This window comes from Heteronotia binoei, chromosome 17, assembly GCF_032191835.1.
Source record: "Heteronotia binoei isolate CCM8104 ecotype False Entrance Well chromosome 17, APGP_CSIRO_Hbin_v1, whole genome shotgun sequence".
Lineage (NCBI taxonomy): Eukaryota > Metazoa > Chordata > Lepidosauria > Squamata > Gekkonidae > Heteronotia > Heteronotia binoei.
This window is the reverse complement of record NC_083239.1, coordinates 46,886,462-46,909,879: the sequence shown is the minus strand read 5'-3', so window position 1 is coordinate 46,909,879 and position 23,418 is coordinate 46,886,462. Positions and strand designations below refer to the sequence as shown.

Here is a 23,418-nt window from a genome sequence, read left to right as displayed (position 1 = left end):
ACGTGTGGCCTGATGACATCACCCAGAGGTGACGTCATTACGCCAGCACTCAGTGCATCCCCTCAGCAGCGTAGGGTTACCAAGTCCAATTCAAGAAATATCTGGGGACTTTGGGGGTGGAGCCAGGAGACATTGGGGTGGAACCAAGATCAAGGCTGTGACAAGCATAATTGAACTCCAAAGGGAGTTCTGGCCATCACATTTAAAGGGACGGCACACCTTTTCAATTCCTTCCTTCCATAGGAAATAATGAAGGATAGGGGCGCCTTCTTTTGGGGCACATAGAATTGGACCCCCTGGTCCAATCTTTTTGAAACTTGGGGGGTATTTTGGGGAGAGGCACTAGATGCTATACTGAAAATTTGGCACCTCTATCTCAAAAAACAGCCCCCCCAGAGCCCCAGATACCCTACAGCAGCGCTTGCCACGTTTGGCAGGCACTGCGGACCAGAAGCGCTGTTTTTTCTTGGCTTTCCCTTGCCCCTTAAAGCCAAAGAAATACAATCAGCACTTCCCCTCAGCAGAGCTTAGAGTTGCCAATCCCCAGGTGGGGGCAGGGGATCCCCCAGTTTAAAGACCCTCCCCCCGCTTCAGGGTCGTCAGAAAGCAGGGGGAGGGGAGGGAAATGTCTGCTAGGAACTCTATGATTCCCTATGGAGATTTATTCCCATAGAGAATCATGGAGAATTGATCCGTGGGTATCTGTGGCTCTGGGGGGGGGGCTGTTTTTTGGGGTAGAGGAACCAAATTTTCAGTATAGCATCTAGTGCCTCTAGGCGGCTAGGCTGTTGCTGGGGCTCCCAAGGTGGAGCCCCAGCAACATTATATTATTATATTATTTCCTATGGAAGGAAGGAATTGAAAAGGTGTGCTGTCCCTTTAAATGTGATGGCCAGAACTCCCTTGGAGTTCAATTATTCTTGTCACACCCTTGCTCCTGGCTCCACCCCTAATGTCTCCTGGCTCCACCCCCAAAGTCCCCAGATATTTCTTGAATTGGACTTGGCACCCCTTCCTCAGCCAGTGATTTTTACCCAGCTTGCTTGTGGTTGACATGTCATTTCTCCACAGCGTTTCCTCACCTAATTATAACTTTGAAGAACCAAATCATGTGCTAACAACTTTGGGAGGATTAATCCGTCACACTATCTTCTATAAACATTTCACACCGGCAGCTCGGCTACTCCCTTTGGATCCCTGGCTGATCTCGATTTTCTTCTTCCTCTGCCAGCTTGCTAGAAGAGGCCTCAACGTGGTCCTCATCAGCCGTTCCCTGGAGAAACTGAAGCAGGTGGCCTCGGAAATCGGTGAGTGAGGCCCTGCTGGCCAGGGTACAACCAGGAAGCTGGAGCTGCAGCCTATTGAAATGAAGGATTGTGAAGAAAAGATGCTCGTAGGAGGAACAGCTTAGCTTATTGTAACGCAAGCCCAGGGCCGAATTAACAGTTAGGCCAAGTAGGCACTGGCCTATGGGCCCCCACACCTTTAGGGGCCCCGGGCTGGCTCCCCCTCTCGGTTTCCCCCCTGCTTGCAGCCCTCCCAGCCAGCAACTGAGCTACTCTTTGCCCAGCTCGCCTGGCGTGGTTGCTGCTGGTGTCTTCGCCAAGTTTGCCTCTCTCTGCCTCTCCCCTGCAGCTTAGTAAAAGGGGCTTTTAAGAAGGCGCCTGCAGTGGGGACCATGGGCAGTGGGGCTGGTGCTTCAACTCTGAGATAATTTTCAAGGGGCCCCCCAAGATTTTGACTGCCTAGGGGCCTCCACGGGGTTTAATCCTACACTGCCAAGGCCTAGGATTCATCAGAAGCCAAAGGCATTGCCATTAATGGTGGAGTTATGAGCTTGGGCTTGAACGAATCAAAAGCAAATCACTCAAAACGGGAGTGTCACAGAAGATGGAAAGAGGGCCGCAGCTAGGGAAGTGTTCTGCGATCAGGATTGCGAGACCTCCTTACACTTTCCTATCTGTCATTGGTGCTCTCTTTTGAGCATGAGCAGAAGAATCCCTTGCCCCGCCCCCTGGAATTATATTTGTCACTCTCTCGATCTCATTTCTCGGTGGGTGTAACTCCTTACGGTAGTGTTGTAAATCCTTTTATCTGAAATCAAGCCATCTGAGGCAGTCAATGAACCTCCTGACATGCGGTTGCCTTGCAGAAGAGAGTCTGAAACGGAGGTGTTGAAATGCACTCAGAAAGATCACTAGATGTTGCGCAAGGAGGATGCAGTTAAATGTGTTCAGTGAGCCAAAATCTGTGCTTTAGGACTGTAATTTGTGGCACTGGTTTGACTGGGGCACAGATGAGGTCCCGGTTCTGCCCCCTGCTTGAAATCCTCTCTGTCTTTATTTCTTAGAGGAGCAACACGGCCGAAGCACCAAGGTGATCCGAGCAGATTTCACCCAAGGCTCAGAAATCTATGAGCCAATTCGAGCCGCTTTGCAGGGTCTGGAGATTGGCATTCTGGGTAAGTTTGGATGCTGAGTCTCTCTCTCTCTCTCTGTCTTAGTAGTAACCATCACATGACCAAGTGTTAGTGTTGCCAAGTCCAATTCAAGAAATACCTGGGGACTGGGTGGAGCCAGGAACAAGGGTGTGACAAGCACAATTGAACTCCAAGAGAGTTCTGGCCATCACATTTAAAGGGACAGCACACCTTTTTAAATGTCTTCCTTCCATAGGAAATAATGAAGGATAGGGGCACCTTCTTTTGGGGCTCATAGAATTGGACCCCCTGGTCCAATCGTTTTGAAACTTGGGGGGTACTTTGGGAAGAGGCACTAGATAATATATTGAAAATTTGGTGCCTCTTCCTCAAAAAACAGCTCCCCCAGAGCCCCCGAAACCTCCAGAACAATTCCCCATTATACCCTATGAGAATCGATCACATAGGAAATAATGAAGACGTTTCCCTCTCTCCCCGCCCCTCTTTCTGGCCAGTCTGAAGCAGCGGATCAGCCTCTCTACTCACCATTTGCTGCCAGCTTCTTCACAGAAACACACACAGACACACCATCCTAAATGGAAGCCTTTCAAGCCAAGCCTCCTTAGGTGCAAAGGCACATGGTCCTTTGCGGGCGGGGCTCCCTCTCTCCCCCTCCAGCCAGCTGATTGGGACCGGAAGCAGCCTGGGAAAACTGAAGAAAGGCTGCTGTGATAGGGGCTGGGTGGGAAGGGCAGAGCAAGGAAAAGCTGCTGAGATCAGGGCTGGGTGGGAAGGGCCGCCATTCCCCCCCGCTTTCCAGATTTTTGGCTAGCGGGGGAAGAAGGCTCCAAATCGGGGGTCACCAGGCAAGGCGGAGGATTTGGGAAGCCTAAATTGGACCCGCTTTTTGAAACTTTGGGGGTTTTTTGAGGAGAGGCCCCAGCTGCTATGCTTTTGCTCTACCTCAAAAAAACAGCCCCTCCTGAGCCTCAGAAACCCACGGATCAATTTTTCATTATACCCTATGGCAGGGGTGGCCAGGGGTAGGTCTCCAGATGTTCTTTGCCTACAACTCCCATCAGCCCCAGCCAGCATGGCCAATGACTGGGGCTGATGGGAGTTGAAGGCAAAAAAAACATGTGGAGAGCTACCGTTGGCCACACCTGCCCTAAGGGAATTGGTCTCCATAGGGAATAATGGAGTGTCCAACAGACATTTCCCTCCCCCTCTCTGCTTTCTGGTGACCCTGAAGAGGGGGGAGGGCCTCCAAACCGGGGGAACCCCTGCCCCCACCTGGGGATTAAATAACCCCATATGAATAGAGAATCACAGATAAATGACTAGCAGGGGGGCCCCTAAGGGTTCTGTGATTAAACCAGCCTCCAATATAATCAACAAATTTTCATTGAAATTTATAAAGGAAACAAACAACCACTTTAAGCAGTGAATTGTACATAAGGTGAAATCATACAGTATGCTCAGTCCTTTATAAGGACAAAATAAGGTGAAGTATTATAATATGCACAGTCTTTCTTGGGACCAATAGGCCTCCAAATGGTTTCAGCCAAAAACTGGCAAAGTAGAGTCTTCTTCCCAAGTCAAACTGCTGTAGAAAAAAGCCAACAGTAGCAGACAGCTACGAAGGCGGCACCTCTCTGCCTCTGTTTCTCTGAAGCTTCCTCAGGCTGAGTGAAAAAGAATACAAGCTAAGTATACAGATAATCCATACAAAAATAGTTTCAAATATCCAATTTGAACCATTTTACCTTAATGCAAAAGATTACAAAGTTGATAATGGAAATCAATCCTTCAAATACAATGAAAGTTATGTTTATAATGAGGTGCTCCAGCGACCATTAAAACCCACTATACATTCATGCAATATAAACCCATTTACAGGTGTTAACATATTCATTTAAAGGAGCCACATCAAGTCTACAGATGCTGCAAACACTCATATAAAGCAGGACAAATCACATTCATTGTTTAAACCATTTGGTTGAAGAGAATTACATTTAAAAATCCAGAATGCCTCACGTTGTAATAACCATTTAGTAACATCATTTCTGTTATATACATTGGAGTTGAATTTTTCAATGACAAAAAATCTTAAAGACTCAGGAGCATGTTTTTTTGCTGTGAAATGTTCCACCAAAGGAGCTGAATCAGTTTGATGTTTTAATCTGCTCTTGTGTTCCAATAAGCATGTACGTACTACCCGTGTTGTACTTCCCACATACACCAATTAACAAGGGCATAAAATTAAATATATACAATCCACCCTACAAAACAAAAGTCCTTCAAACAGAGTGCTCAAAGAATTATTTAACAAGACGTAAAACTCTGGAAGACAACGAAAGTCTTAGAAAGACGCTGAAGTCGCTTGTTCACTGTGATATAAGATATGGAATTGTATGAGGAGTGCATTTTCCTGTGTTTTTTATACAGCTGCTTACTGTTGTAACACAGGAGCCCATTTTTGCTATGGTGAAGAGATTAGGCAGTTCCAGGACCTTCTGTTGCTTGGGTCTTCCAAGCTGAGGGCTTTCCTGCTCATTTCTCCACTCTGCTTCTGAGAACCCTCACAGGCCCAAAGGGGCCAAGGAGAGACGTTTTTGAGGGGAACCAGAAACATTCCTGTCAGTCTTCCTCTCAGGCAAAGCTTCAGAGGCTAACACTTTTTAAAAAATTACCTCAGAAGTTTATTCTAGCTCTGTGGGGCACCTCAATGGGCTGTAGGGTTGTCAATCCCCTGGTTTGGAGGCCCTGCCCTCACTTCAGGGTTATCAGAAAGCAGGGGTGGGGGAGAGGGTGGAATGTCTGTTGGGCACTCCATTATAACCTATGAAGACTGGTCCCCATAGGGTAGAATGGATAATCCACTCTATCTGTGGATATCTGGAGCTCTGGAGGGGCTGCTTTTTGAGGTAGAGGCACCAAGTTTTCAGCATAGTATTTGGTGCCTCTCCTAAAAACAAACAAACAATCCCCCCAAAAGTTTAAAAAAGAATGGACCAGGAGGCCAAATTCTATGAACCCAAAAAAGAAGGTGCCCCGTCCTCCATTATTTCCAATGAACGGAAGGCATTTGAAAGGATTGCAGTCGCTTTAAATGTGATGGCCAGAACTCCTTTCGGAGTTCAGTCGTGCTTGTCACAACCTTGATCCTGGCTTCACCCCCAAAGTCCCCAAATATTTCCTGAGTAGGACCTGGCAATCCTATTGGGCTAGCTAACTGCACGGCTTGCTGGCACACTGTGGCTGCATGCCTTAAAAGAAGCTGTGGCGTGGGTGATTCCATCTTTGTCACAGGCTGGTGCTGCTTATTTGCCTTGGGTCTTGCGAGAGATCTGATTGTTCACTCCCGAGAGAACACTCTGGCTTTCTCTCAGGCTTGTTAGCAGTGCTTATCTTCAAAGCCTGGATTATTTCTTTCCCGAACTGGAAGCCAAATGCAAGATGCCCTGGTTCATTCAGGTGTTTGGGATTGCTTAACTAGCCATTCTTTGACTGGTAGCCAACATTTAGGATATAAGTAGTTTTAGTCAGGCAAGAGCCCCGTGGCTCAGAGTGGTAAAGCTGCAGTACTGCAGTCCTAGGCTACAATCACACAGTAAATAATGCACTTTTCACCCCACTTTTAATGCACTTTCCGACTGGAATCTACCGTGTGAACTGGCAAAATCCAGTTGGAAAGTGCATTGTAAGTGGATTGAAAGTGCATTATTTACTGTGTGTGATAGCAGCCCTAAGCTCTGCTCACGACCTGAGTTCGATCCCGGCGGAAGCTGGGTTCAGGTAGCCGGCTCGAGGTTGACTCAGCCTTCCATCCTTCTGAGGTCGATCAAATGAGTACCTAGTTTGCTGGGGGGGAAAGCGTAGATGACTGGGGAAGGCAATGGCAAACCACCCCGTAAAAAGTCTGCCATGAAAACGTTGCGAAACCAACATCACCCCAGAGTCGGAAACAACTGGTGCTTGCACAGGGGACTGCCTTCACCTTTTTAGTTTTAGTCAGACCTGTGGAGGTTTGGCTGTTTCTCTGTGTGTGTGTACATTCAAAGCCAGCCAATAGAAGTTTAGCCTGCATCTTCTGTAACTTTGATGTGTTATTAAAGATCTCCTCGTAAGTCAGCCCAGATCTCGCGTATCATTTTTTTGAGAATTTCAGAGAATTTATGGAGCCCCTGGCCAGACTACATGACAGGATGGAGATTTGATGGATTTTGTTTTATGTAAATATCATAAGGCTGTGCTCATTCAGGCAACCAATAGGTTTGCATTAATCTCCTACTTTGACATATTCAGGCCTCTGATTCAGCAGGAACTCACAGGAGCACAGCTTCTGAACCTTTTTGATGCCCCCCCTCTTCCTCCTCACCTACCTGGTCCATTGAATAGGTGGTGCAGCTGCATAACAATCCCTGGATTAGGAGAGCAGCCAGCCAGCCAGCCACCAGGGGCTTTGCCACACCCCCAGCAGCCCTCAGTAACCTCTGGAGAAGCCTGCACCACCCTTTCTCCACTTCTTATGTGATTTTGGGCAGGTGGCTTGCTGGCTTTCTGACTGGGGGGGTGGACCGGGAGAGCCCCAGGTGAGCGAGGCTTGCTAGGGCTGGCTGGATTTCTAGCAGGCCTCGCTCGGCAGGGGCTCTCCTTTCTTGCATTGGGTTGCTTTTGGCTGGGGTGGGGCGGCATATGCTAATGAGTTATGCGAATGAGCTCCAGCACCTCTTTTTCTACAAAAAATACTGGACTCAAAATAACATACTGTTTCACTTATAAGCCTGATAAGTTACAACAAAATAGGGATTCTGGACCAATGATCTTTTGTCCAACACTAGTTTCTGAGATGATCAAAAGAGGACTATGCTGTAGCTGCTAAGAGACCTGGTCTTAAGTGTTCTGGCTGTTTTCCTTTTGAGCCCTCAAAGGTGATCTGACCTTTGGTTTGTCTTTCTGCAGTGAACAATGTTGGTCAAGCCATAGGCCAGCCATCACGTTTTCTGGACGTTGATAACGTTGACAAGGTGAGTTTAGTCTCAGTCCCAGTATTTGCTGGCCTTGTGTCTTCCACTCCACTCCCAAACATATCATCCTACCTATATTTTCTCTAAAACCCCATATATATCTTACAAGACAGAAGCAGGCTCCAAAAGGAGTTTTTCTCATGTTTCTTCAGAAAAGAGTCTCGGACTGATTTCGCACTCATCTTAGCCTGCTCTCCCGTTCGTCTTCTCTGCGCCGCGTCCGTCGGATTTCCCACTATCTGCGCCGGAGTTACAGGAAGCGTCGCAGCTTTCGTGCAGCAAACGGAAACTGGTTTTTAGCGGTTTCCGTTTGCTGCGCGAAAGCTGCGAGGCTTCCTGTAGCTCCGGCGCAGATAATGGGAAATCCGAAGGACACTGCGCAGAGAAGACGAACGGGAGAGCGGGGTAAGCTGAGTGCGAAACCGGTCTTGCTTGAGACCAGGCCTCTGATTCAGCGGGAGCTCACAGGAGCACAGCTCCTGAACCTTTCTGTGAGTTCCACCTCCTCCTTCCCACCTTGTCCATTGAATAGCAGGTGCAGCTGCATAACAATCCCTCGATGAGCTCCACCACCTATTTTCCTACAAAACGACCCCTGCTTGAGACGCTCCAAAAGCAGCAGAGAGGTTTCCAGCTCTTTTGAGGAAAATGACGACACGCTCCTTCTGTCTTAGCACGCGCTCACTCACAATCATCAAGGCAACTAAGCTCACTATACCATGTTTTCTTTTCCTCTCTATAGTGTATAGATGACCTGGTGCATTGCAACATGCTTTCAACGGCAAAGGTGAGTGAAACAGAGCCCTCCATGCCTGCCGGGTACCAGAACTGTCCACCTCTCTGCCCAGAACATCAGACCAGTGGGATGTGGGCCAGAGTGTGCAACCAGCCATCCTTTCCAGGTCTTTGTGGAAGGAGGAGAACCAAGATGCAGTTGCTTGGTGACCTCAGAATGCACTTCCAGGTCACTCGAGAAATAGTTAGGAACACAGTCTGCGTCACCGGAATGTGCTTCTCCCAAGGGTCGGTGCGTGGGAGTAGGCGAGGTAGGTGGTCGCCTGGGGTGCCACCTTGCCACGGGAGTTGAGTGGGGGCAGGGCCAGGCGCCCCCTCCCCGTCCCCGCTCACCCCGACCGTTTTACTCCATGTTGTCCTTTCTTCGCCCTGAGCAACTGGAGCAAAGAAAGGACAATGCTGTGCCTGCCCGGCTCCCTCTCAAGCAGGAGAGGGCTGGGCACTCGTGCATGCGCGCCGTCGTGGTGACATCCCTTCTGGTCTCCCTGTGTTCAGCGTCTTTTGGATCTGGAATAAAATAGATTCGGATTAATTTGTAGCATTAGCGGCAACAGAACTATGGAGAGGGAAGGGTCTGGGTGTCTGTTGTTAAAGCTGCAGTAACTGCAGTCCTAAGCTCTGATCACGACCTGAGTTCGATCCCTGGCGGAAGCTGGGTTTTCAGGTAGCCGGCTTGAGGTTGACTCAGCCTTCCATCCTTCTGAGGTTAGTGAAACGAGTCCCCAGCTTGCTGGGAGGAAAATGTAGATGACTGGGGAAGGCAACGGCAAGCCACCCTATAAAAAGTCTGCCGTGAAAACGTTGCGAAAGCAACGTCACCCTAGAGTCAGAAACGACTGGGGACGTTTCCTTTCCTGTCACTTAGACAGTTCCATCTGCTCTTGTCTTCACAGATGACGCAGATCGTCCTTCCTCAAATGGTGGCCAGGTAGAAGAACATCAGGAACTGTGTTGTGAACAGACATATTTCTAAATTCAGGGTGGAAGAGCGTCTGTTTGATTTAGTTTTTCCACGGAGGCTTTCAGAGATCAGAGCCTCCCTTTAGCCAGCCTATGGAAGAACAGCACCCAGCTCTATGAGACATTCTGATCAGCCGGGTTCTACCAGGGTGACCCCCTATTCCACATCCTTTATCTGTCCCAACCATTTGGGTTACGTCACGTTTCTGATGTTCCACAAATGCTTTGGGTAGCCGTGATGTCTTCCTACCAGCCTGTCCCCTGGGCTTGCGTCTTCTTCATGTTTTGGAGAGACTTAGTTTGGCATTCCTTAGTGAATGGCCAATCCCATCCTTATGGTAACATAAGCCCCTCGCTGCTTAGAAATGAGGAAGTGAATGGTCCAAGTCCCAGGACCCTAATAAGGAGTTTGCTGATCCAGCCTCCTTCCCCCTCCATTAACAAAAATAACCTCCTAAGACTGCTTGTCATCACCCGGAAAAGGTTAAAGGTCTGACCCCTTTTCTAGCCAATCCAAACCCAAGAATTTTCTCTAGAAGCCAGTTTGGTGTAGTGGTTAAATGTGCGGACTCTTATCTGGGAGAACCGGGTTTGATTCCCCACTCCTCCACTTGCACCTGCTGGCATGGCCTTGGGTCAGCCGTAGCTCTGGCAGAGGTTGTGCTTGAAAGGGCAGCTGCTGTGAGAGCCCTCTCAGCCCAACCCACCTCACAGGGTTTGATTCCCCACTCCTCCACTTGCAGCTGCCGGAATGGCCTTGGGTCAGCCGTAGCTCTGGCAGAGGTTGTCCTTGAAAGGGCAGAGTCTTATCTGGGAGAACCGGGTTTGATTCCCCACTCCTCCACTTGTGGCTGCTGGAATGGCCTTGGGTCAGCCATAGCTCTGGCAGAGGTTGTCCTTGAAAGGGCAGAGTCTTATCTAGGAGAACCGGGTTTGATTCCCCACTCCTCCACTTGTGGCTGCTGGAATGGCCTTGGGTCAGCCATAGCTCTGGCAGGAGTTGTCCTTGAAAGGGCAGACTCTTATCCGGGAGAACCGGGTTTGATTCCCCACTCCTCCACTTGCACCTGCTGGAATGGCCTTGGGTCAGCCATAGCTCTGGCAGAGGTTGTCCTTGAAAGGGCAGAGTCTTATCTGGGAGAACCGGGTTTGATTCCCCACTCCTCCACTTGCACCTGCTGGAATGGCCTTGGGTCAGCCATAGCTCTGGCAGAGGTTGTCCTTGAAAGGGCAGAATCTTATCTGGGAGAACCGGGTTTGATTCCCCACTCCTCCACTTGTGGCTGCTGGAATGGCCTTGGGTCAGCCATAGCTCTGGCAGAGGTTGTCCTTGAAAGGGCAGAGTCTTATCTGGGAGAACCGGGTTTGATTCCCCCCTCCTCCACTTGCACCTGCTGGCATGGCCTTGGGTCAGCCGTAGCTCTGGCAGAGGTTTTCCTTGAAAGGGCAGCTGCTGTGAGAGCCCTCTCAGCCCCACCCACCTCACAGGGTGTCTGTTGTGGGGGAGAAAGATAAAGGAGATTGTAAGCCACTTTGAGACTCTGAAATTCGGAGTGGAGGGTGGGATATAAATCCAATATCATCATCTTCTTCTCATCCAGGGCTTTTATTGAGCAGGGATGCACAGGAACACAGTTCCAGCTGGCTTGGTGTCAGGGGGTGTGGTCTAATATGCAAATGATTTCCTGCTGGGCTTTTCTACAAAAAAAGCCCCGTGCGAAACAATGGTGATGGGGGTGGGGTGGCTTAATATGCAAAGGAGTTTCTGTTGGGATTTTTCTACAAAAAAAAGCCCTGCTCTCATCCAAAGTATTCACAGGTAGTTCTCTAACCATCTTTCCCAGTTTATTTTGTGACAATACAATACAGGATATGAGAACAATGTAAGGTGCTTTGGATCCTTCCCTGAGGAGAATGGTGGGCCATAAATGAAACAAATAAAATGGAATAAAAAAGCTAATAAACACAAACTTCTTCCCTTAGGCCTAAATTTTCTCCTTTTCAGGGCTTTTTTCCCTTGAAAAAGAGGTGCTGGAAGTCCCAAGAGGGAAATGAAGGAGAAACTGTGCCCCTCATGCACTTTTAAATGTTTTTTGAGAATTTTGTTTCCACAAAGAGTGCCGGAACTCCATTCCACCACGTTCCCCCAGGGAGAAAAAAGCCCTGCTCCTTCTGATGTTAATAGAGGGAGACAAGAAATAATCTTTGTTACTAAATTTAGTGCTGAACTTTTGCATACACTCAGGACAATGTTATTGAACCAGTTTGGTGTAGCGGTTAAATGTGCTGACTCTTATCTGGGAGAACCGGGTTTGATTCCCGACTCCTCCACTTGCTTCTGCTGGAATGGCCTTGCCACAGCTCTGGCAGAGGTTGTCCTTGAAAGGGCAGCTGCTGTGAGAGCCCTCTCAGCCCCACCCACCTCACAGGGTGTTTGTTGTGGGGGGAGAAGATCTAGGAGATTGTAAACTGCTCTGAGTCTCTGATTCAGAGAGAAGGGCGGGGTATAAATCTGCAATTCTTCTTATTATTTCATATCAATTGCCGTTTTCCTGAATAAGTGCTCAAAATAAACCAGAGAAGGGAGTTCTCCTGTCCAGTTGAAATGGGTTGTATGAAAGCATGGGAACATCCCCAAAGTACTCTTTAAACATTTATTTTCCAAAAAATATAGATTTCACACCATCTACCTGCAGGACCAAATCTACATGTTTTTTTGAAGGGCAAAATTTAAAAAATGACGCCCCTTTATGGGCCATTTTATCTTATGGTCCCATAGAATACAATGGACTCCATACTCAATTTGGTGCCCCCCCCCTCCGCCAGTGCCTGGGGCAAGCACCCCCCCTCTGCCCCACCCCAGATCCGGCCCTGCGTCCCTGTGTGTGGGGGGTGTGCCTCTTGAGTCTTAACTCGTTCTGGTGGCTCTCTCTACAGGAAGAAAGGAATTATCATAAACATGTCATCCATGGCCGGCTGGCGTCCGCTTCCACTTCAAGTTATGTACTCTGCCACAAAAGTAAGGAAAACCTATTGTATCTATGTAAAACAAGAGGAGATTTTTGAATTTCCAAAAGCAGGAGAGCATAGTAATGTAAACGCCACTCCTTTTTTTTATCAAGGCAGGTGGCATGTTATGCCTAGTAGTAGAAGACCTGTCCTGAAAGGACTTGCCCAACTGGCAAAGAAAGCTTGGAAGGGCTTGAAATCATCCTAGCGTTTGGTGTAGTGGTTAAGAGTGAGGACTCTGATCTGGGAGAACCAGGTTTGATTCCCCACGCCTCCGCATGCAGCTGCTGGTGTGACCTCGGGCCAGCCACAGTTCTCTCAGAGTGGTTCTCTCGAGAGCAGTTCTCCCAGCGCTCTCTCAGCTCCACCTACCTCACAGGGTGTCTGTTGTGGGGAGAACAAAGGAGGAGTCAAGTGGCACCTTTAAGACCAACCAAGTTTTATTCAGAACGTAAGCTTTCGTGTGCTCTCTAAGCACACTTCGTCAGATGAGGGGATCAGGTATTGTGGGCTGAAATACAAGCAGTTTGTTGATTTAAGTATGCAGACTGATCACATGGTAAACCAGTGTGGTCTGGCCGTTTGGTCTGGATAGCCATGAAGGGAAAGGAGATTGTAAGCTGCTGAGACTCCGAGGGAAGGGTGGAGTATAAATCCAATCTTCTCCTCCTCCCCCTCCAGCTGAAAAAGCCACCAGGCGAGCTTTGTCCCTTCCACAGTTTGGTTCTTGCTGTCAATGGCTGATTTTACACTCATTGTTGATTCTGATTTTTTGAGCATTGAAATTCGCCTGCTAGAAATCCACATTAAATCATTGGATTTACATTTAAAATGTTGCTCCTCACTTTCTCTGGAGTTTTAACTTCACACTTGTAGTGGTTTGCAGATCTGTGATTATGTACTACATCCAGTAGGTGGCTTCAGATCTATATCGGCAGAAAACCCCAGTTCGAGAGTGGTCTTGTAAAGCAGTGGTCCCCAACCTTTTTGGCATCAGGGACCGGTTTTGTGGCAGGCAATTTTTCCATGGACCAGTGGAGGGGGGGTGCAATGGTTTTGGGATGATACAGTTGTGCACTTTATTTTGGTGTGGTGGTTAAGTGTGCAGACTCTTATCTGGAAGAACTGGGTTTGATTCCCCACTCCTCGACTTGCAGCTGCTGGAATGACCTTGGGTCAGCCATAGCTCTTGCAGAGCTGTCCTTGAAAGGGAAGCTTCTGGGACAGCTCTCTCAGCCCCACTCAGCTTACAGAGTGTCTGTTGTGGGGGAGAAAGATAAAGAAGAATTGCAGATTTATACCCCGCCCTTCTCCCTGAATCAGAGACTCAGAGTGGCTTACAATCTCCTATGTCTTCTCCCCCCCCACAACAGACACCCTATGAGGTGGGTGGGGGTTGAGAGGGCTCTCACAGCAGCTGCCCTTCCTGCGATAGCTATGGCTAAGATCAAGATCAGCCTTTAGGAGACAAAAAGGGAGGAAAAATTGGCTCAAGCCAATTCAGGATCCTTCAGCTTGAACACAATGTCCCGCAGCCCCAGTTGTAGCAGTTCGTGCCAACAGTCCCGTCCCGATTGCTGTCGGACCTGAAGCCCCCTCCTTAACTCCATTTTCTCCCTTCCATCACAGGCATTTGATGATTACTTCTCACAGGCTTTAGACACGGAATACAGATCCAAAGGCATCATTGTGCAGGTATCATGTCTTATTACCCTGTCCCAAGGAATACAAAGGCGGTACAGCTTACGTTAGGTACCCTGGTAAAAAGGGCCCCAAGGGCATCAGTTTCCACTCTGGGATACAGGGAATTTGGCTCAGTTAATGCAAGTCTCAAGGGACTAGACCTCAATGAGGAGTTTGCCTTTTCATCTTTGTTACTGTTCCCTTGCACTTCTAAAATTACTTCTTGCTGCAACTTGAGTAGAGAGATCTCTGATGACCTACAACAAGTGTTCCCTCTAAGCCAGGGGTGGCCAAAGTGTGGCTTGGGAGCCACATGTGGCTCTTTCACGCATATTATGTGGCTCTCAAAGCCCATACCACCCTGTTGGCCAGCTTGGAGAATGAATTTAAAGTTAAAGTTGCCTTCTTCCCACCACTCTCTCTCTCAACTTCCTTCTCTCAAACATCCGAAGTTCGTGTCTTGCTGCTCTCAAACATCTGATGTTTATTCTGTGTGGCTTACATTAATCAAATTTGGCCACCCCTGCTCTAAGCTGAGTTAGCTTAATGGGGGGTTACCCAGGAATGGCAACCTCCAACGATCCACGTGAGCGCCAGCCGCTGCATTGTTCCCTTGCCACCTGGTGGTGAGAGTCCCGCTGATGGCCACTGAAACTGGCTCTACCCCAAAACCCCTTAAAAAGAGTCCCAGAACTGGGAGATGCAGGCATCAGTTCCCTAAACAAAAGGATCCATCCCATGCCCAAATCACCTAAAGCTGTGATAGTCATGAATGCAAACATAGCCCATAACAACTGAATAACAGGGATAGGGTTGCCAATCCCCAGGTGGGGGCAGGGAATCCCCCGGGTTGAAGGCCCTCCCCCCCTGCTTCAGGGTCATCAGAAATCGGGGTGGGGGGAACTGTCTGCTGGGCACTCCATTATTCCCCACAGAGACCGATTCCCATAGGGTATAATAGAAAATTGATCTGCAGGTATCTGCCTGTTTTTTGAGGCAGAGGCACCAAATTTTCAGCATAGCATTTGATGCCTCTCCAAACCACCCTCCAAGTTTCAAAAGGATTGGACCGGGGGGTCCAGTTCTATGAGCCCCCAAAGAAGGTGCCCCTCTCCTTCATTATTTCCAATGGAGGGAAGGCATTTAAAAGGTGTGCCGTTCCTTTAAAACGGGATGGCCAGAACTCTCTTCGAAGTTCAACTATGCTTATCACACCCCTGCTTCTGGCTCCACCCCCCGATGTCTCCTGGCTCCACCCCCAAAGTCCCCAAAGTAACTTAGCATAGTTCCAGCGGGCAGAGAGATGGCGTTGCTGTAGTCTATAAGGATTCTACCCCCCAACCCCCCACCCAGCCCAGTGCCCCATTCAGGATTCTTCCAGTTGTGAGGCTCCCTATCAGGATAGAGACACAGAAATGGGTTTCTCTTAGTGTAGTTCTCTCTAAACTGTACTAGGGGGCTCTGGCGCATAACATTTTAACAGGCAGCTCAGGGATTTCTGCTTAAGTTGTCAAGTCCAATTCAAGAAATATCTGGGGACTTTGGGGGTGGAGCCAGGAGACTTGGAGCGGAGCCAAGAGACTTTGGGGGTGGAGCCAGGAGACTTTGGCGGTAGAGCCAGGAGCAAGGGTGTGACCAGCATAACTGAACTCTAAAGGGTTGCATTTTAAGAGACTGCACTCTTTTTATATGCCTTCCCTCCACTGGAAATAATGAGGAGCACCTTCTTTTGGGGTTCATAGAATGGGACCCCCGAGTCCAATCTTTTTGAAACTTGGAGGGTGTTTAGAGGAGAGGCACTGGATGGTATGCTGAAAATTTGGTGCCTCTACCTCTAAAAACAGCACCCCCCCCCAGAGCCTCAGATACCCACAGATCAATTCACCATTATACTATGGGAACTGGTCTCCATAGGGAATAATGGAGTGCCCAGCAGACATTTCCTTCTCCCCCTCCCCGCTTTCTGATGACCCTGAAGCGGGGGGAGGGCCTCCAAACTGGAGGATCTCCTGCCTCCACCTGGGGATTGGCAACCCTATTCTGGCCACAAGGCATTTCCTCCTTCTTTGGAAACAATGGAGGATGGGGGTACCTCCTTCTGGGGCCCATAGAAGTGGGTGAGATTTGACTTGATTCTTTTTTCTCTTATTATGTTTAAATTATTCTTAAAACAGAGTTTAAATATAATTTATTCTCCGGACTATGGACCTCTTCCTTCAAGGGGAGTGCAACCCTTTCCAGAATAATTGACACCTTAAATCTTGTCAGGATTAAGTTTCAGTTTAGTAGCTATTAGTTAATTGCAGGATAGCAATTAACTACCACCCCGAAGACCAGCTCTTGTCAGTTCCATTACAGAGTCCGTTTAGGCAGCGTGGTGGACAATTTCCATCTAAGCTCCACAGTGTTACGAGCAGAAATTCCACACCTAGTAGCGTAAAAGCTGTACGCAAGTCCACATTTGACTATCATACAAATTATTCCATTTACAAGATTACTTCTAGAACCTTGTAAAAATTTCAGAGTAAAAAGTCTGCCGTGAAAATGTCATGATGCGACGTCACCCCCGAGTCAGAAATGACTGGTGCTTCCACAGGGGACGACCTTTGCCTTTTTTAGCGTTAACTGCACGCCCTGCTACCTTGGCCGAATCTGTCCCTGCCTCGTCAACAGAGCAGTTATCATTTGCCTGCTGTGTCTTGTAATCTTGTAAAGAGCCTGCAGGGCAAAGTTTTGGTATTCGTTTCATAAATTCATGTGGCAAAATAAGAAGCCCAGAGCAAGGCTCAAGGTACTACAGGATTCCAAAGAAAGAGAAGCTTTGGCCCTCCCGAACTGGCAAACGTATTATAGGGCATCAGCCCTGGTTTGGCTACAAGACTGGATCCTGTTACGAGATAAAAGGCTATTACTATTAGAAGGCGCAGATCCGAACCGGGAGTGGCACATGTTTCGTTGGTATGCGAAACCAGAAAGTTACAAAAGCTTTAAAACCATGAAATAAGAAGTTCTTTACTTCAGGTCTGGTTAAAACCCCAAATATACAAAGAGATCCCAAAGTGGGTCTCTCCCAAGGAAGCATTTACGCAACCGAATCTGCTGGCCTTCCAAAAAATATGGAGGTATTTATTCATTTACTGGATTGTTTTTTTAATCACCCTTCCTGCGACTGGGCTCAGGACAGTTCACAGTAACTATAATTCCAAGTACGACGAAGGTAAAAATTAAAACAGACAGTAAAAACATTACCGTTCCCTAAAAAAAAAAACAAGATGGTGTCCATTGTGGTGGCGCTGTGTCACAGGGAGGGGAGCGAAAGCGGGGATGCCAAGGTGGAACCGCCATTGCCCTCAGCCAAATACCTGAGGGCTGTGGAACATCTCTGCCTTTCAGGCCCTGCGGAACGGTGGCCAATATGGCTACCTCTTGTCCCATCCTGGCCCTAACCCAGTTTCCCTTCTGCAGAGCGTCATGCCCATGTTTGTTGCATCCAACATGACCAGCGTGGTCAAAAAATCCTACAAGATACCAGCCAAGACCTTTGTGCGGCAGGCCTTGAACACGGTAGGGCTCACCAACAGGACCACCGGCTGCCTCAACCATACTATCCAGGTAAGTCCAATGGGAGGGAGGGAGGGAGGGAGGAAGGAAGGGTGGGTCACACATGTGGCTCATTCTAGCACAGGGGTCCCCAACCCCTGGGCCATGGACCGGTAGCGGGCCGTGGCCTGTTAGCAGCCGGGCCTTGAATTATGTCATTATTTCATTATATATTACAATGTAGTAATGGTAGTAAGAAGACAATGACATTAGATTTATATCCTGCCCTGCACTTTGAATCTCAGAGTCTCAGAGCAGCTCACAATCTCCTTTCCCTTCCTCCCCCACAACAGGACACCCTTGGAGGTGGGTGGGGCTGAGAGGGCTCTCCCAGAAGCTGCCCTTTCAAGGACAACTGCTGTGGGAGCTCTGGCTGACCCAAGGCCATTCCAGCAGCTGCAAGTGGAGGAGTGGGGAATCAAACCCGGTTCTCCCGGATAAGAGTCTGCCCTTTCAAGGACAACCTCTGCCAGAGCTATGGATGACCCAAGGCCATTCCAGCAGCTGCAAGGGGAGGAGTAAGGAATCAAACCCGGTTCCCCCGGATAAGAGTCTGCCCTTTCAAGGCCAACCTCTGCCAGAGCTATGGCTGACCCAAGGCCATTCCAGCAGCTGCAAGTGGAGGAGTGGGGAATCAAGCCCGGTTCTCCCGGATAAGAGTCTGCCCTTTCAAGGACAACCTCTGCCAGAGCTATGGCTGACCCAAGGCCATTCCAGCAGCGGCAAGTGGAGGAGTGGGGAATCAAACCCGGTTCTCCCAGATAAGAGTCTGCCCTTTCAAGGACAACCTCTGCCAGAGCTATGGCTGACCCAAGGCCATTCCAGCAGCTGCAAGTGGAGGAGTGGGGAATCAAACCCGGTTCTCCCAGATAAGAGTCTGCCCTTTCAAGGACAACCTCTGCCAGAGCTATGGCTGACCCAAGGCCATTCCAGCAGCTGCAAGTGGAGGAGTGGGGAATCAAACCCGGTTCTCCCAGATAAGAGTCTGCCCTTTCAAGGACAACCTCTGCCAGAGCTATGGCTGACCCAAGGCCATTCCAGCAGCTGCAAATAGAGTAGTGGGGAATCAAACCCAGTTCTCCCAGATAAGGGTCTTCACATTTAACCATTGCACCAAAGTAACAGAAATAAAGTGCACAATTGCACAAACCATCATCTCTCCCCCTCCCCCCGCCCAGTCCGTGGGAAAATTGTCTTTTTGCTCCCTGGTGCCAAAAAGGTTGGGGACTTCTGTTCTAGCATATTGATCGCATCACTATGTCTCATACTAAACCATCTGGCACCTGTGTATTGTTGGAATTCTCTGACTGGGGCAAGTGATGCTCTGTATTCTTGGTGCTTGGGAGGGGCAATGGCAGGGCTGGATTAACAGTTAGGCCAGGTAAGCACTGGCCTATGGGCCCCCATGCCTTTAGGGGCCCTGGGCTAGCTTTCCCCCTGCTTGCAGCCCTCAGAGCCTGCACAATGCAGCCAGCAACTGAGCCAATCTTTGCCCGACTTGCCTGGTGAGGCTGCTGCTGGCGTCGTCACCAAGTTTGCCTCTCTCTGCCTCTCCCCCGCAGCTTTGTCAAAGCGGCTTTTGAGAAGGGGCCTGCAGGCTGCAGCGGGGGCCACCGGGCAGTGGGGTGGACACTCAGACTCTGAGATAATGTGCAAAGGGGCCTCCAAGATTTTGACTGCCTAGGGGCTTCCACAAGGTTTAGTCCGGCACTGGGTAATGGTGTGAGGACTTCTAGTATCCTGGCCCCACCGATGGACCTCCTGATGGCACCTGGGGTTTTTGGCCACTGTGTGACACAGAGTGTTGGATGGGATGGGCCACTGGCCTTATCCAACATGGCTTCTCTTATGCTCTTATGTGACACAGAGTGTTGGACTGGATGGGCCATTGGCCTGATCCAACATGGCTTATGTTCTTATGTGGGTGTCTGAACTAGCAAAATCAGGGCACTCATCGATAAGGAGGGGCTCTTTAGGGGGGGTGCAGTAAAGCAATTCTACATTTTACGTCTTATGCCCTAAACCCTTTTTTTCCGATGGTAATGTGTACTGCTTCGCTTCCTTCTAAAGGGCAGAATGAACAATATCTTCTAGGGAAGAAAACAGTCTCAAGTATAATCTCTCAAGAATGCCCAACTAAGAGGGCACGGTATGGCCATTTCTTGGAAGACTAGATCTACACAGGAGTGCAAAATGCTTCCTTTTCACAGCAGGGGTTGCCAGTGGAACAGGAGCGAACGGAAACAGTGTCTAAATACCAGTGTCCCTACAGCGCTTGCCACTGCCCGCCCACCCCCCCACCCCTGGGAGATAATAGGAAAGTCTTTGCGGAGTAGCTGTTCTGCTTGTATCTCTAGGTGTGGCCTGGAGTTCTGGAATTACAACAGATCTTCAGACAACAGAGACCGGTTTTCCTAAATAATACGGCTACCTTGGAGAGCAAGCTCTATGCTATTATATGCAGCTGAAAGCCCTCTCTCCCCTCCTTTCCCCAGGATCTACTTCCAAATCTCCAGGAATCTGCCAACCCTAGATCCAAGGCACTTGAGATGGGTGTGAGCAGGGGCCATTTTGTAGAAAAACGGGTGGCGGAGCTCATTAGCATATGCCTCCCCCAGCCAAAAGCAGTCTGATGAAGGAAAGGAGAGCCCCAGGCAAGCGAGGCCTAATTGAACTGGCTAGAGATCCAGTCAACCCAAGCAGGCCTCGCTCACCTGGGGCTCTCCTGGGCCGCCCCTCCTCCAGTCAAAAGGCCACAAGCCACCTGCCACCCAAAATCACATAAGAAGCGGAGAAAGTGTGGTGCGGGAGAAAGTGTGGTGCGGGCTTCTCCAGGGGTTATGAGGACTGCTGAGGGCGTGGCAAAGCTCCTGGTGGCTGGCTGGCTGCCCACTCTCTTAATCCAGGGATTGTTATGCAGCTGCACCTATTCAATGGAGAAGGTAGGTGAGAAGAAGGGGAACCCTCAGAAAGGTGCAGGAGCTGTGTTCCTGTGAGCTCCTGCTGAATCTGATACCTGGGTGTGAAAAGTTACTTTTGGTTGCTTCTTTTTTTTTTTTCAGAGCGCCATACTCATGGTGATACTACCGGACTGGTTAATTTCCTCGGCAGCCGGAATTAATTTCTTTTTGTGGAGGAAAATTGCAAAAGCCAGCAAGTAGCCCGGTGTTCTTGGAGAGGCAGCTCGTCCTGAGCTTAACGGGAAGCCAGAAAGGCCAAAGCACAGAGACCAGGGCCTGGAAACTGATCCTAAATGGGTTGAGAATAACATGCACTGGACTTCCCAAGCCTTCCTTTCAAGCTTCATCTCTGGGACCGGGATGCGGCCAGGCTGAGAATTCTTGTTCACTTTCAGGTTACTATTTGGAGAAGAGATTGTGTTTGGTTTTTTCCCTGAGGGCATGCTGACTTTTCCCATGACTGAAAGAAGCAGGCCACCCTTCTCTTCCTTGGATTCTGTTTCTTTTTAAGCCTGAGGGGAGTACTATGGTGCTCCTGTTTAAAATGATGGCGAGAAAGGAAACGGAATTGCTGGCGATGCTGTCTCATGTTTCCCCCCTCAAGGCCCACAAATCTCCCCAGCCTGAAATTCTGCAGATTCCAGGGGAATGTGAGTTAAAACCCAATATTACCATATATTCAAAGTTTGGGATTGTGAACGTTTTAAGCCAGCCAAATATTCGCCATCCCTCCGTTTCTTCAAGTAATTTAAGCGTTGGCAGAAGCATAAGAACAACATGGAAGGGCAATAGCCAATGGCTTTGCGGCCTGTGTGCCACGCTGACAGAGCAATAATCAGTTTGGAAAGGTCTTGCGATGCATTAGATGTTTGAAGTTAATATGGAGGAGGGGCTTTTTGTGGTGTGCAGAGTTTTATAAAGTGTATTTTCACGTTCGTTCCATTTCAGAAGCTGCTTTGAGTGTGGGGAGAAACTGAGATAAAATATTCCAAATAAACTTAATAAATACAAGGAACACTGCAAAACTACTAACATCTCTGGACTGGTTTTCAACCTCTGAGGAGGAGAAGGAGAAGAAGAATTGCAGATTTATGCCCCTCCTGTCTCTCTGAATCGGAGACTCAGAGCAGCTTACCATCTCCTAGATCTTCTCCCCGCCCCCCCCAACAACAGACACCCTGTGAGGTGGGTGGGGCTGAGAGGGCTCTCACAGCAGCTGCCCTTTCAAGGACAACTCCTACGAGAGCTATGGCTGACCCAAGGCCATTCCAGCAGGTGCAAGTGGAGGAGTGGGGGATCAAACTCGGTTCTCCCAGATAAGAGTTCATGCACTTAACCACTACACCAAACTGGTTCTCTAGCAGTTAGTCTCTAACATTCATTAATACACCAAGTTCCAGAGTGGGACAAGGGACATTTCTAAATTGTGAGGAAGAAGCTGGGGTTCCACAAGAGAAACATTACCTAACTAAAGTTTCCCGGGAGGCCATCCAGAGGAGGTGGCTGTCTGCTGTGTCCACACAAGTAACTAAGCATGAACTGGTTTCCAACTTTCCATTCAGCCATCATGCGCAGAACTTTGAGTTACACAGAAGCAGGACGCAGATACTGCTGAACGGAATAATTCTTACTCATTCACGCTATTAAAGGTAAACCTTCTGGTTTTATTGTTGGTTTTCATTTCAGTTCATACAAAAGAGCACCTTTTGTCGCCTTAATCTCCAGGACTGTCTCTGCCACCTTTCAGACTGGAGAACAGGAGATTGAGGGAGGATATGATTGCTGTCTTTAAGTATTTGAAGGGCTGTCATTTAGCAGAAAGAGCCCCGTGGAGCAGAGTGGTAAAGCTGCAGTACTGCAGTCAGAGCCCTCTGCTCATCATGACCTGAGTTCGATCCCCGGCGGAAGCTGGGTTTTCAGGTAGCTGAGGTTGACTCAGCCTTCCATCCTTCCGAGGTCGGTAAAATGAGTCCCCAGCTTGCTGGAGGGAAAGTGTAGATGACTGGGGAAGGCAATGGCAAACCGCCCCGCAAAAAGTCTGCCGTGAAAACGTTGTGAAAGCAACGTCACCCCAGAGTCGGAAACGACTGGTGCTTGCACAGGGGACCTTTCCTTTCCATTTAGCAGAGGGCAGAGAGCTGTTCCTGTTGGCAGAGGAGGAGAGAACTCGAAATAATGGGTTTAGATTAAGGGCGGAAAGGTACTGGCTGGATAGTAAAAACATTTTTATACAGTAAGAGTAGTTCGGCAGTGGAATCAGCTGCCTAAAGAGGTGGTGAGCTCCCCCTCACTGCCTGCTGCTGGATAAACACTTGTCAGGGATGCTGTAGGCCAGGGGTGGCCAAAGTTGCTTAACGTAAGAGCCACGTAGAATAAATGTCAGATGTTTGAGAGCTGCAAGACGTGAGCGTCAGATGTAGGAAGGAAGGAAGGAAGGAAGGAAGGAAGGAAGGAAGGAAGGAAAATAGACCAGGGAGGGAGGAGAGATGGAAAGAAAGCAACTTTAAATGCATTCTCCAAGCCACCAGTAGCTTGGCTTGGAGAAGTGACTTAAAAAGAGAAATATCTTCTCCAAGTCAGCTGACAGGGTGGTGGGGGCTTCAAGAGCCACGCGATATTTGTGAAAGAGCCACATGTGGCTCCCGAGCCGCAGTTCGGCCACCCCTGCTCTAGGCTGATCCTGCATGGAGCAGGGGATTGGACTAGATGGCCTCTCCCAACTCTGTGATTCTGCCACACTCTACCTGCATGTCCTTCTCTGGTGGCACTGGACAGCACATGCAGCCAGGAGCCCAGGTGACAGAGCACTTTCAGGTAAGCATGGGGGGGGGGGAGAGGGAGGGCATTCAAGGTCCCACCGCAAGCCCCGGGAACTCCCCTACCTCAAGCTATGCTGACGACTGGATCTGCACCCACCAAAGCATAAGCCTTTAGGGACAACAATGCGAGTGCCGTGTGATAA

At 49.1% G+C, this 23,418-nt stretch overlaps 1 protein-coding gene across 1 annotated transcript in view; it reads left to right on the top strand.

Annotated features, from left to right (window-relative positions):
• LOC132585700 (very-long-chain 3-oxoacyl-CoA reductase-like) overlaps positions 1-23,418 on the top strand; it is a 111,940-nt gene that overhangs the window by 47,219 nt on the left and 41,303 nt on the right. Inside the window, exon 6 of the mRNA XM_060257571.1 lies at positions 8,192-8,236. Coding sequence (XP_060113554.1) covers positions 8,192-8,236 — 45 coding nt within the window. The remainder of the gene's footprint in view (positions 1-8,191; positions 8,237-23,418) is intronic.